We start from the raw sequence: 13,847 nt of genomic DNA, 5'->3' as shown, positions 1-13,847 counted from the left end.
CTCCGACACGAGCCGTGGAATATTCGTCGGCTGTATATGCACAGACCCTCCGACGTTGACCAGCCCGAGCAACAAAGTCTATCGCTGAAATGCAAAACGTCAACAAACCAATGCTTTATGGTCGCTCAGAAAAGACCAGCTTGCAATGATCCTGCCATCAATGTCAGCGATATAAATGGTTCAATAACAGCGATTGACTCACCTGAGGGAAAATGGTAGCAAAGACCTCAATATCCTCACTGATGGGAGTGGGCTCATGCTCCCAGTCCAGCAAGATGCTAGCCTTTCCAATCATCGCCATCAAGTTCAGCTGAGCGTAAGTCTGCCCCAAACAGTAATGAGGCCCCGTGCCAAAGACCAGCCAATTCTTGACCTGCTTGTCGGCATCTCCAGTGATCCATCTCTCAGGTTCGAAGCTGTCTGGGTTGGGGTATGCTTCAGGATCGTGGGTGGCAGGCCAGATTGACGGAATAATCATGGAACCTTTCTTGAGAGTATAGCCTTCAGTTACGGGGAAATCCTTTTTGGCGACATAGGGCACCAAAATGACTGGAGGACGATACCGCAACGTCTCCTTGACCACCGCTCTCGTCCAGACCATCGACTCCAGCATATCCATGTCAAAGGGCTTGTTGCGGTCGCCACCACGAAGACGGAGGTTTTCCTCTCGGACCTTGTCCAGGATCTCTGGTCGATCAGCCATAATCTGGAACAGCCAAGTGCAAGCGCTCGAGGTGGCGTCTTGCGACGCAAAGAGGAAGGTAAAGACGGTTTGTGATATTTCAAAGTCCGTAAATTCGCGAAGTAACTGGGGTGGTTTCTCGGAATCGTCCACCTTCTCGCCTCGTTCGATGCGTTCTCGATATTTGGCTGAATCCTGTATCTGCTTGACCCATGCGTCCAGAATGCATGTAATGGTACCGCCGGCAGCCATTCGCACTTTGGATTTGGCTGCACACTTTGCAAATTCGACCAGGACCATGTCTGCAGCCTTCTTTCCGTACCAGGTCTTGGTGTAGGGGATGATGATGGGGAAATTGACGAGTTCCAACGCAGCGGTGATCAGATAGTAGTCATGGGCAATCTTCTTGACCACTTTCTCGCTCATGTAGTGTCCAACAAAGGTTCTGCACGATACGGCGCACATGAGTTCGCGGAACACGGGCATCCAGGGCGTGGCTTTCATGTTGTTTTCCTTGGACATCTCCAGGAAAGTCTTGAAATACTTGCTGTAGACCTCCTCTTGACCGGGCAAATACATCTCCAACGCTTGACGCGTGAACAGTCCGTTCAAGCCCTTGCGGTACTCGACGTGGGCCTTTCCATCCAAAAAGACCCAGTTTGTGGGGCGAAGGAGTTTGGGCGCGACATCGACGACGGTGGGTTTGACGAAGCCTGGCGAATTGAAAACCTTTCGTGCCATATCACGGGTTCCCGCAATGACAACGAATCTGGCAAGACATAACGATTAGCACCCCAGGCCGGTGTTGCGAGCAAAGCGCCAATTCTGCATACTTGTGGAAAACCGACACGCAGCTCAGCTCTGCACTTTCCCATTTCTCTTTGTACTTCCTAAAGTCCGGTCGCATCGATTCAAGAAAGGGGCCGATGAAGGGCATTTTCCACGCAGGGCCGACGATGCCATGTTTGCGCCATTGGTAGCTACCTGTACGACTGGTCAACACCCCGCCTCAAACCGCATTCACTGTGACCATGGCGCTCACATTGATCGTAGGTAGCCAATAATAGGATAATTGTCAAGACAACAGTCCAAGGATTGAGCTGCGCCCATACTCTGCCCAAGACACCAGAGGCATGGGCCGCCTGAAGCGTCAGATCTGCATCGGCGAGAGGAGAAGCAAAGCTCGTAGCATTTGCGAGGACGTCCATGGCGTATTGGCTCGGGGGTTGGTGTGAAGGGGGCCGCGGCAAACGGGTTGACTTGAGGACCCGATCGAATGGGGGCGCTGTGCCTTGCAGCTGGGCAAACGTCGTATCACGAGGGCGACGTGTCGACGACTTGCTCGTATAAATCCTCCTCTTCTGACACACAAATTATTCAGAGTGTGAGAGCGGACAACGACGACAACCACAACCACGAAGACCACCAAGATAAGAGAGGACGGGGGGTTGGTTGTTTCTAGGGCTTTATTTTTACGAGGTACAACCGGAAATTCCTGAGGGGGCATTGGCCTCTTCACCGCCAAATTTGGTCCATGAATTAGAATTGGCGAATTGGCTCCTTCCATTGGATGCCGGACCCGTTGTACGATTCAATCTCCCCCCGTCGGTTCATGAGTTTCCCGGATGGCGACACTGTTGGTCCTATCAGCCAATCACCCGCAGCTCATATAGACACGCTCAACCATCAGTCCACTATGAGTATGAATACCTCGTACTTGGTCCCATAGCAATAAATATATATCCACACTCCAAGCAATCATGTGAGATGTTCTATTCCACAACTACAATGCCACAGAGTCCAACTCTACGAACAGACCACGAATTAAAAGGGGAAGCTCAACGAGAGAGAGAAAAGAGAGAGCAGAGACGAGGGTTCCCGTACAGAAACACCTCGATACATCGTGTCCAGTATGCTCCATTCAGTATCCATACCATCCGTCGTTCCTACTCGTAGTAAGTCCAGCCCAATATGCAGAAAACAGTCATGCCATGCTTTTCTTCAGACCTCCAAACGCCCTGTCATACACCTGTCATTTCATGTTCTCTTTTGATCTAAGGAATGTCGAAAATCGGTTTGAGCTTCTTCAGCAATGCCCATTCATCTCGCGTCACCTCATCTCTGTAAAACTCCTTCAGCGTGTCGATCGACCTGCGCGAGATCAGAGAGTACAGCGTGTCCTTGTCTTCCAGCTGTCGTCCGTACATAGGCTGGTTGGGTCCTTCGATCTTGACTGCTACGGACGGCTGGCCCTTCTTGCAGATCGGGATCGCCTTGTGTTCACGCTCAATCGATGCGCTGTGTGCATGTTAGTTTTCTCCATCTATGGTAGCAGGGGATGCTGGTTCACTTACACTCTGCCCAAGGTAATGATTTCCTTCACACCGGTGACCGGATTCGTCTTCACGACCGCAATGGGTGTCAACGGCCGCAGGGCACCTTCGACAACGTCCACGCCCACGACGATGGGATCCTTCTTGTTGAAGACCTGGATAGGACTGAGCACGCATGGGAACACGGCATGCATCTTACTCTCTTCCTTCTTCTTTTCCCGGAGCTCTTCCATGTGTTTGGTAAAGGCATCGAACAGGTGATAGATGATATCCGCGGTAAAGATCTTGATGCCGTTCTCGTCCGCGTACTGCTGCGCTTCTTTATCGACTTTGACATCGAAGCAAAGCATTACCGCGTATTCTTTCGCTTTCTCGAGCATAGTGCCCGCCATCATGACATCTCGCTTGTACACCGGTCCAATGGCGATGTTCGCCACAGGGATCTTGCTCTGCTTAAGGAACTCCAGTAAAGCCTCCAAAGAGCCCAAGGTCGAAGCTTGGACGCTGACACCTCGGTTGTCTTTGGATATCTTGCTGAGCAGACTTTGTAGATCCGCCATGACGTCGTCCATCAAGTCGTCCTCGTCGTCTTCAGGTCCAACCACCAGAAGCCGGGAACCTGCAATGGCCTTTTCCAGGTCATTGGCAGCGATCTTGACACCCAGAGCTGCCTTGCACTCCTTGTTGTGCACATATTGCGACTTGAGACGGAGCTCCTTGAGCGGCGCAGGTGTAAGGAGCGCCCGGATATTAGTGGCAATAGGCCCGTCGGTGCCGCAGAGCACGATTCGGTCTCCTTCGTGCAGAACGCCATTTGACAGTACCACATCAATCGTAGTCCCGAGGCCTTCAATGACTTTAACTTCAAGAACAGTACATTCCACCTCGGACAAATACATCAGGCTGGACGTCATCCGTTCCTGAGTCAACGACACCAGCAGCTTGAGCAGATCCGGGATGCCTTCGCCTGTATGTGCGGAGGTTGGCACCAGTGACACGTACCGGCGCATATCCTTGTTCTCATAAAACAATTCGGAGTTGAATCCCTCTTTCGCAAAGGCAAGCTTGGTCTCAGCAAGTCGACTCTCGAACTCGGCCACCACCCCCTTGGACTGGAAAGCAAGACTGTCCTGGAAACCATTATTATCAATTTTCTTCCAGCCGTAAAGACGGTCGATCTTGTTGAGGGCCACGATGAACGGCGTCTTGCGGTCGCGAAGCAGTTTCATGGACTCTAGAGTCTGCGGCTCCAGGCCGTGCATAATGTCGACAACGAGGATGGCAATGTTGCAAAGTGAGGAACCGCGTGATCGGAGATTGGAGAAAGATTCGTGACCAGGAGTGTCGATAACCAACAAGCCCGGCACTTTGAACTCAAATTGGCCATCTTTGTTGACAACAGCTGTCTTCTGTTTCAGAGCATCCACGGGGAAATAGGTTGCACCGATCTGCTGAGTGATACCACCTGCTTCACCTTCTTGCACATTTGTCTGTCGAATTTTATCCAAGAGCTTCGTCTTACCCGTGTCGACGTGGCCCAGAATACAGCAGATAGGTGAACGCAGGTTATCTTTGGACCGGGCCGCAAGGGCCTCTTCGTGAGCCTTGGCTCTCCTGGCAGCTGCTTCGGCTTTCTTCTTTGCCAGCGCTCGCTGGGTGGCAGTCTTTTCCTCTTCCGAAGAGGATTCTTCTGATTCCGTGTCGGATTCGATCGGCCTCTCCTTAGGTGGACGCCCTGAATCCCGTATAGGCAGGCTTGACGATGTGGTTGGTTTGGTGACTGCTCCATTGGTTCCAGTCGTCTTTGAAGCGCTTCCGTTGGCAGCTGACTTTGATGCACCTTCGGCAGATTCATCGTCTTCGTCACTTGATTCGGCATCCCAACTCTCTTTAAGGTCTTCATCAGCTGCCTTCTCCCAATCGTCAAGCTCCGAAGATTCTTCCTGTTTTGCAGTATCTGCTTCGGCTGCAGCGGCGGCGGCGGCGGCTTCTTCAGCTTCCTTGGCCAGACGTTGGCGTTCTGCTTCCGCAGCTTCAGCCTCCTGTCTCGCTCGTTCAGCAGCGGCTTCGAGGTCAATCTCTTCCTTCTTCGGGCCCTTCCGCTTCTTGTCGACGGCGGGTTTCTTCTTCTCTTCGACACCCTCGGACAAACCTGCAACCTTGACGCCGGATTCTAGGAGTTGTTTAAGGCGAAGTTCTTGTTGCTGTTTCCTTTTCCTGTCAGCCTCTGAGAGGAGTTTGCCTTCTTTCTTGAGTTGTTCCTTCTTCTCTTTCTCCTTCTCCTTCTTTCGCTGTCTTGCCTCAGCTTTCTTTTTCTCCTCTTCCGCTTCCTGTCGCAGGCGCTCTTCTTCGGCGGCCCTTTCGGCGGCTTCTAACTTAGCCTGCTCTTCTCGCTGCTTAGCAAGAGCCTCTTGCTGCTTTTGAATAGCAGCGAGATGTGCAGGAATTTTTCTTTTCTTGCCCGATTTGTCCTCTTTCTCTGATGCGGCGACAGGGGCTTCGGCCTTCTCAGGTGCGGCTGGCTTCGCTTCCTCAACCTTGGGACCTGGTGCTGGGGCGACAGTCTTTTTCTTTGCAGCCTATTTGCTCGTTAGTATTGTAGCAACCAGGTTAGGGACGCTCACGTTACCTGTTCTTTCTTTCTCTGCTTCTCACGTTCCTTCTTCTCGCGTTCCTTCTCCTTCTTGGACTTCACGCCCTCGCCAGCGTCTTCGCCATCTGCATTAGCAGGTTGCTCGTCCTTTTCTTGTTGTTTCTTGCCACCCTTGGTCTTCTTATGAGCGTTGCCCGCAAAGACATCATCATCCTCATCATCAAAAGTTGCTTCGGTGGGTGCTTTCGCATCCAGGTCGTTCTCAGGTTGGGCCGGGGTAACACCGTCTGCATCTTCGCCCTCGACAAAGTCATTGACAACCGGTTTGCCCTTCTTTGCACGTCTGTCTTTGTTCTTGCGCAGAGCTGCCAGCAATCCTCCACCGCCGTTTACCTCCTCAGCGGCATCGTTTTCGGTTTCTGCCCGCTTCGCATCTTCGGTAGCCTGGGCTATCGGATCGACGGTCTCACCGAGCTCGTTCTCCCAGTCGTCGGCCTGCTTCTTGCCGCCCTTCTTCTTAGGTGCCATTGCAGAGGTTGAGCTGGGGGATGGATTTTAAGGATATGAAGCGTTCACGGTTTAGAGGCGGCGACATAAAGTCGTGTGCAGTTTTTGTCAAGGTTGGTGGGGAGGCACTCGGGTGACTGGTGGCGTAGAAGCGGGTAGTGGCTATTGGGCAGAGGCTTGGATCTTTTCGTTCTTCGCCACCAATTTTTTTTTAGGGGAGAATTGTACGGGGGAGTCGGACTTAAAGGTTGTGAACACTGGGGATTATAGTAGGAACTAGAAGTTGACAAACAAGCTGAACGGATGGTGGTGGGGCAATGAGAAGAAAATAAAGTGACGTTCAATGAAAGAAACAGTGCGGGCGGAGGTTCGGCTTCGCTGCCTGTCTTGGCACTTCTTCGCTAAGAGGCAGCCTTGTCACCCGTGAGGCTCCCGCCAACTGACCTTATTCCACAGTCGCCATGGTACAGAGGTGACCCACGCTCAGGCTCACAATTGAAAATAAGGATTATCCTCTCTGGGGAGGCTAGGAAAACTATCTGGACACGGTGCTGGATCCTGAGCCTGATCATTCCTCGTTCAGCACTCGCAACATGTATTCCAGCTCCAGTTCCCCAAGGCTACGGTAGGAAGGCACCCCATGCGTTTGATGACATGAGAGGTCTCGCTGTCCCGTCTTTCCCATCATCAAGATCTTGGTGGATACCTCATCAGCTTCCTTATCCAAGCAATCACGGCATCCACGGGCTCCTCCGTGTTCTTCCCAAAAGTCTCTTTTACCAAAGCATTGAAACTGTCCAACATCTCTGACCCTCTGAGGACATTGCGAAGGTTGTATGGCCCTTGATCGATCATCATGAGGAGTCGGTCTCCCTGGACATGCATATCTCTCGGCCGGAAAGCTGGGGGTTTCCAAAGATACGCCTTGTTGTCCGTGTCTCTTTTCTTAATGGGCACCGGTTTGATCGGTTTCCTGATCATATGGCTCATTTCTTCTATGAAGTGAAGTAGTTTCCACTCGTTATGCTTTAGAAGCGCAAAATGGAAAATGGTACCATCAAGAGTGCAGCCGTAGAAGCGAGTTCGGTCTGTTTTTCGGAGTCCCTGTGATGTATCGAGTCGGAAGCGGTGGATGTGACCTGGAACCGTGGCATGAAAGGCAGGGACTGCATCTGTGGTTCCCTTGGTCAACCCGGAGAAACCAATGATATCCGTGCCTCCCACGTCGGCAGAGGCAAAAACGGCGGTGGAACCATCCAGGACGACAATGTCCTTGGCATATCTCAGCTTGGTGTCACACTTATGATGGTGCAGTGCGTTTTCCTTCTCCACGAGCACGAATAACGAATGTTGTTGTGTGGCCACGCAGATGAGCGAACCTTGACAGGAGATAGCGTTCGCATATGACGGGAGAGCGTGCCTTGCCAACGTCTTCCATCGGCGTGTGGACCAATCCAGGTGATGTAAGATAATTTCTTTCCCGGCAGCAATCAAGAGAGACGACATTTTGTACGCACATATCGCAGTGATAGGCTCTCGACTGCTAAATGCAAGTTTAGGAGTAGCATCAGGCTTGCCCTTGCCCAAGCTTTTGGCGTTAACACAGACAACGCGCCCAGGCCCCCGCGCACCTGGTGCAGTGCTCGCTTGCTCCAAAGCAAGTACCAGCCATTCGTAGTGATTGTTTCCGTCGGTCGGTGCCCAATCAATGAGATCGTGGATAATATCGCTGTCGTCTCCCGTCACGATTGTTGAAAAGGTGCTGTACTCAGAATCCTTCGATTTAGGATATTGCAAATTCGGGGTGATGAGCTGTAGTCCGACTCTTTGAACCTTATCTAACGGAGGGCTGGAAATGTCTTTTCCACCCTGGGACTGAGGCACACCTATGTGTCTTCTTGTTCGCATTTCCGCAGGACTGCCTTCTTCGGAGAACGCCACGACAAACCGCTGGAGGAACCGCGAGTAGATTACACGCTTGGGGGTGCCATTGAGGTTCAAGTGCCTTGCTATTCCGTGTTCCTGAGCAATCACGGAACAGAAGAACAAGTCCTCTGCAACAGCGCATATCAGGAAGCCTCCGGGTTGTTCGTCTCCTGATGCAAGCTTCGGGATTCGGTGGACGGCATTGACCAGTGGCTGGGCCGAAGGCTGATCATTTATTAGCAGAGCACGAAGGATGGTCAAGGACAGAGTTACCTTAGTTCGATCTGTCACCCACAAAGGAGACATAGTGTAGTCGACCACGGCGGAATTAGGGTGGAGTGTGATTCGATGAAGCGTGTATTCGCAAAGCACAAGTGCAGATGGATAATGCGGATTGCCGGGCTCACTCTTTTCTTCGACAATCTGTACAGAAGTTGCCCCAACGCGATACACGTCGTCACATTTCAAGGCTATGCGAGTGTTAGAATTCAGGGCATATATCGAAGATCTTTATCCCATACCTGTTTTGGAGGCGTCGTCAGAATCCACAGTAAGTTCCAGACAAATGACTGTGCCCGAACGTAGACCACATAACAGCAGTGTTGGGCCAGTGGCGGGCTGCTTCAGCGCGACCAGGGAAGACACAGCGGAATTCTCGACTTTCGCACTTAGATCCTGAACTCGGAATTCAAAAGCAAGTTCTAGTGTTTCGGTATATCCCAATATCTCTCCGGTCGACGTCCCAATTAGAACCAGCTGCGAGGCCTGTGCCGGGATGCAGCAAATCACATTGGGAACGTGTCTCAGTCTCACAGAGGGACGGCATGTGAAGCGACTCAATCCATTCTCTGAGGTCTCGATATCGATCACACAGAGTTCATGACCTGAGCTAACGCGGTTCGCGGTGACAATGGCTTGCTCATCAGCGAAGAAGGCTGCGTGTGTGATGCGGGACTTGAGGTGACTCAATTCTCTGGCTTCTCCGTCAGCGTCAATAAATATGGCGTGCGCGCCATGGGTGGTCACTTGTACAACGGTGTTCCGATTGATAACCGTTGCAGCAAGCGTGGGGTGGTCGAAATCGAAGCCAGGGTGGCTCTCTGTATCCGTGAGTGAGATGTCTTGAGTGTCTAACTCGAAAGCGACCATCGACGAGTTGGTTGTATGCGAAGCTAGTAGCAATAGCTCGTTGGCATCCGGTATCTCCAAGCTGAACAGCCGCTCGACCAAAGCAGCCTCTGGAAACGACATTTCCCAACCGATTTGCGCTTCCAAGCCGTACCGAATTTCAGACACTTGACCGTGCCTATCACAAGGACCTGAACATGCATAGAGCCTGCCTGGTGTGCCTTGCCACATGGCAGGGTCTTGAGAATCGATGGCTATCGGAGGTCCGAGGGCAATATCATTCAGCGGTGCGAGTGTTTCAACACGCTGAATGCGTTCCGGCGATCCTCTTGCTGATACGTGGAAGACGCCTCCGTCTGTCAAGCTTCCACCCACTATGATGATATCGCCGCCTGTTCTGGGGGGGCCCGACAGCATGCAGAATGCCGTGTCAACGCTGAAACCAAGATGCCCAATGGTGTTGTTGGTGCTGAATTTGGTGCTGGATGTTTTGTCGATGAGAAAATTCTTCAAGAGTCCATCTTCTCGCAGGATGACAATATCATCGCACCGCTCGAGGTATTGGTTGTGGCGTCTAGGTCTTACCCATTGAACCCACTGCAGACTTGTGTCTATGTTATCCATGCATCGACAGTAGACTCGCTTCATTTGAGAAGATTGGACATTCTCATAGTAACTGATGCCAGATGCCATGACAACGATGTACGAGAAAGGCCGCGTCGACGGAATCAGCATCAAGGGCAACTCATCTTCTCTCAACCTGCGCCCACTACAGGTCATTGGCTGTATTGTCTGCAGGGATTGACGAGTGTCCCATCTGTAGAGGTATTGATGCGTTCCCTGTTCCGCGTCTCCAGAGTAAACCAGCAGGAGCAGAATGACCTTGGTGGGATCGGCTTCTGGGCTGCGTAAAAAGGTCATCATAAGAATCTTGCCAGCAACTTGAATGAATCGTTGCTAAGCTGGTTAGTTTTAGAACCTTTCGTGAGGACATAGACACATACCTCTTCTGAGGGACGGAAAGAGGCGGGATTAAGGGGGTCCCATGTATCAATCTCGGATTTGATCTTATCCACGTCATGTAGCTTGAAGACTCCAAAGTAGCCCGATGGAGAAGCGACGGCTAGGGCACGGGATCTGAGGCATCAGTTAGCCCACAATCCACAGGAGCTGGAAGCTGCTCGCAGGCATACTCGGGATCAACTGCGATATCTCGACATTCTCTGGAAGGCAGATCCACTCCTCCCAAAAAGGGCCTTTTTGCGAAGATGAGTTTGACGTCTCCAACGACATCTTTCCTTGCATAGATGTAGATTAACTCGTTGTCTTTGGTGATGAGAACAAGAATCTGTGGCGGCTCCGTCTCGTTTACGGGTTGACCACGAATACTGAACTGCTCTTGATCCCGCTCTTGTTTCAATATAGCATCGACAATTGGAACAGACTTCAACTCTGCCGATATGATTCTAGCATCAGTGATTGTTGTGCCAAAGTCTAGCTTTGCAGTCAAGACGACCAATTGTCCACTGTCTTTGAATTCGTGAAGCTGGACGAAAGTTGGGCCAACAAAGACCACATCGTTATTGGAAGGAGAACGAATACGGGCAGGGAGGATCCATCTGATGCTGGAGCTCGAGCTGAGAGTCCTAGACAAGATGCCTACACGGTCTTGGGTGGCCAGCCGAGGCTCGTCACGCCCTTCCGCCCATTGCCTCTGCGGAAGATGACGGCTCTTGGAGGCCATGGTTGACAACGCGAGACGGCTGAGGGAAGTCGGGGAACAGAATGAAGTAGAGCTTGAATGGAACAGAGCAGGATGGTGATTATGTGGGTATGATGGAAGGGATTTTCGTATAGGTTATTGCATAAAGAGGCTGAAGAAGTGAGGCGAGGGGAAACGAGAGCGGCAGAGCTGAGGTTGATATACCCCGTAACTGGTCTGTATCCGCGTCTCTGTGCGTAAACCGCGCCCTGGCTGGATTTTGTTACAGTATTTCGCTTCTCTCTTCTCCTCTCTCTCCCTCTCACACAACTCTAGGAACCTCCCGAGAGAGACATGCGTCGCGAACAGAGGAATGCAGCGGTCAGAATACGGGGTTGGTGGTCCAAGACGCCGAGGGACAGCAGCAAATCTGGCCTTGCGTCCGACTGGATGGCCATCTGTTCATCCAACATGGGGGTCCGCATAGGATGCATCCAAACAAGTCGGTCGTCTGTGAAATCAACCTGTCGTTAGGCCTTGAGGACGATGTTGGCGAACACAAGCAAATGCAGGGGCTTTGGAAAGGACACCAGGTTCTGCAGGTGAAAAATGGTCGCTGATTTTCCTTCCCCACCTCCGCAACTTTCTTGGTGCTTGTCATTCCAACAGCCGTCTTCACCCTGAGTGAGAGTCACCATCATCCTCGCCCTCACCTATCCATCCATCACTGCAAACCTCAGTGACCCAAAGACGACCAACGAGACCTGTGAGCCCTGACACTCTTCGATTGACCCCGTCCGAACCATCCATGACACGATGATAAAACAGGGAGGGTTGCTTGGGTCTGGGTGTGGACAAAGTTGACATCTGACAGGGGTCAAACCGGCTGCTTTTGTGCGACCTGTCACATTATCAACCACCGCCCGCGTCAAATTCCATCCCCATGCACGTCTTGATGGCCTGGAGGTGACACGGCTATTGTCTGCTCACGGCCTGTTTCAATCTCGACCCAAAGAGCGGCGTGCACTAGGCCGTCTGCGCCCGCACCGTCGCTTAAACGTACGGTTCGCAACACACGCAGATGGCGATCGTCCGATCAAGCTAAATAAGGCACAATGCATTGCGGCGCCGACACCGTGGGTGCAGCTGTCAATCAGAAGCAACTGTCAGCTTCTATGGCTTCTGCTGAAAAGCTTCCTCTCTCAGATGTCGACGCTACCGCAAAGGCTGAATCAATACAAGAAGCCTGTCGACAACGGGATTTCGTGGCCCTGGTAAAGCTTGCAACTTCGACTGGCGGTCTTTTGACCGACGAGTTGCGCCGGCAAGCTTGTATGTCCCCCCTTGTCCACCAATAGTTCGATACACTCCGTGGCACTTTGAACTGATGCATGAACTTGGAAGGGCCAATTCTATTGGGTTGCACACCTGAAAGCACAGCACCGGCCCAGCCAGAGCACTCAAATCAGCACCAGTGGAGATCGCTACCCCGTCACCCGGACGAGGATCAAGTACAACTTGATGTCGATCGTGCCTTTGTATACTACCCTAAAGGTTTGCGCCCTTTTCCCAAACAGCCATGTGACACTGGCCTGACTGCAGCCAGATGAATCGGAACAGTCCCTCGGGCAAAAGAAGGCGGAGCTCTTTGAGTTGATTGTGTCGGCGTTGAGAAGCTATCCAATCCTCTCTTACTTCCAGAGCTATCACGATGTCGTACAAGTACTCCTCCTTGTGCTGGGAAAACATCAGGCTATGCCTGCCGTTCCACGAATCTCTTTGCTCCGTCTTCGCGACTACATGCTGCCGACCATCACACCTGCGACGAAACACTTTGAGCTGGTATCGGCTGTCGTGATGGCCGCCGACCCCGAACTAGCGAATCACATTGCCCAGGCCGAGAATATTTTTGCCTTGTCGGCAACTCATTCCCTTTTCGCGCATGATATCTACGACTATGGCGACATTGCCAGGCTGTACGATTTCTTGCTTGCGCATGAACCAATCATGAGCATCTATTTGTTTGCGGCGGTCACAATATCGAGGCGATCGGAGCTGCTCGAGATGCCTGCAGATCAGTCCGATATCCTGACTTTTGTCATATCCAAACTACCCCAGACTTTCAACATTGACGCACGGATCCAGGATGCCGTGACTTTGTTTCGCCATCATCCGCCGCAGAGACTGCCTGGCTTTATCTGGTGGCGCCTCTCTCGCTACAGCGTCCTCAAGACATCACGTTGCATCAAGCAGCCTCAGAGCCTGGAAGAAGCGGAGATTCTTTGCCGGAAGCAAATCCAGCAATTCCACAGCCACGAGGTAATGCGCAAGAGAGCACTATTACTTTACAGATACAGAAAACCCGCCGCATCGATGACGGCCGTCATCTTGGTGGGAATCTTCTCAATCTGGTTGCGAAAGACGGGCCACGACAGGATCTTGTGGTCCATGATATCGACCGCAACTACTTTCTTTTCAACTCTGCGATAGACTGTCCCACCGGATCGAGACTCGGGAAGGAGAAGCTTAGATTTCGATCTTACACGGACCTGACTGGGTGAACGCCCGAAGGTTAGGAGTCTCCATATGCAGAGGAGTAAATCTACGTGGTGCTATTGTCCTACGAGTGAATGCTTGGGACGAAAAGACCACCATACTTTGATCAAGCTACGGCCGACTCCACCGTCCACCCTTGCTGCATGTGCATCACACAACCCCACCCGAGCCAATCATTGATGCTCTTTAACCCTGATATTTCCAATTCTTGCAATGTGCATTGTGTGCCAATGTGGACGGGGATGAGGTGCTCCAATGTGGCGTCTATTGGTGTGTCAAGGGCATCTCCTGGCAAAAAGCTGTCACCCTGGCTCACCACCGAGCAATCACGGGAAGCTATCTAGGCCAATGCCGCCAGCTTGGTATCAGAGGGTAATGCAGCGCTTTCTGGCAAGCTGTGGCACGGGAGAGCATGTTGCT

At 51.9% G+C, this 13,847-nt stretch overlaps 4 protein-coding genes across 4 annotated transcripts; 1 reads left to right on the top strand and 3 right to left on the bottom strand.

Moving 5' to 3' along the window:
* Positions 1 to 115: 115 nt before the first annotated feature.
* Positions 116 to 1,890, bottom strand: AYO20_03853 (hypothetical protein; the record flags this gene model as incomplete). Its single annotated transcript, XM_022642153.1, has 4 exons — positions 116 to 151; positions 203 to 1,451; positions 1,516 to 1,666; positions 1,725 to 1,890. 4 exons carry the CDS (start codon positions 1,888 to 1,890, stop codon positions 116 to 118), a joined length of 1,602 nt encoding a protein of 533 aa, XP_022501810.1.
* Positions 1,891 to 2,736: 846 nt separating this feature from the next.
* Positions 2,737 to 6,136, bottom strand: AYO20_03852 (hypothetical protein; the record flags this gene model as incomplete). The annotated part of the gene is made up of 3 exons (XM_022642152.1): positions 2,737 to 2,980; positions 3,037 to 5,594; positions 5,645 to 6,136. The coding sequence occupies 3 exons, from the start codon at positions 6,134 to 6,136 to the stop codon at positions 2,737 to 2,739; spliced, it is 3,294 nt and encodes a 1,097-aa protein (XP_022501809.1).
* A 666-nt stretch (positions 6,137 to 6,802) lies between these two features.
* AYO20_03851 (hypothetical protein) lies at positions 6,803 to 10,913 on the bottom strand (the record flags this gene model as incomplete). Its single annotated transcript, XM_022642151.1, has 5 exons — positions 6,803 to 8,266; positions 8,315 to 8,511; positions 8,563 to 10,126; positions 10,174 to 10,306; positions 10,363 to 10,913. 5 exons carry the CDS (start codon positions 10,911 to 10,913, stop codon positions 6,803 to 6,805), a joined length of 3,909 nt encoding a protein of 1,302 aa, XP_022501808.1.
* A 1,073-nt stretch (positions 10,914 to 11,986) lies between these two features.
* On the top strand, positions 11,987 to 13,361 carry AYO20_03850 (hypothetical protein; the record flags this gene model as incomplete). Its single annotated transcript, XM_022642150.1, has 3 exons — positions 11,987 to 12,203; positions 12,312 to 12,425; positions 12,478 to 13,361. 3 exons carry the CDS (start codon positions 11,987 to 11,989, stop codon positions 13,359 to 13,361), a joined length of 1,215 nt encoding a protein of 404 aa, XP_022501807.1.
* Between the last annotated feature and the right edge of the window lie 486 nt (positions 13,362 to 13,847).

Source organism: Fonsecaea nubica, assembly GCF_001646965.1.
Source record: "Fonsecaea nubica strain CBS 269.64 chromosome Unknown Scaff19, whole genome shotgun sequence".
Lineage (NCBI taxonomy): Eukaryota > Fungi > Ascomycota > Eurotiomycetes > Chaetothyriales > Herpotrichiellaceae > Fonsecaea > Fonsecaea nubica.
This window is presented reverse-complemented; position numbering and strand designations above follow the sequence as displayed.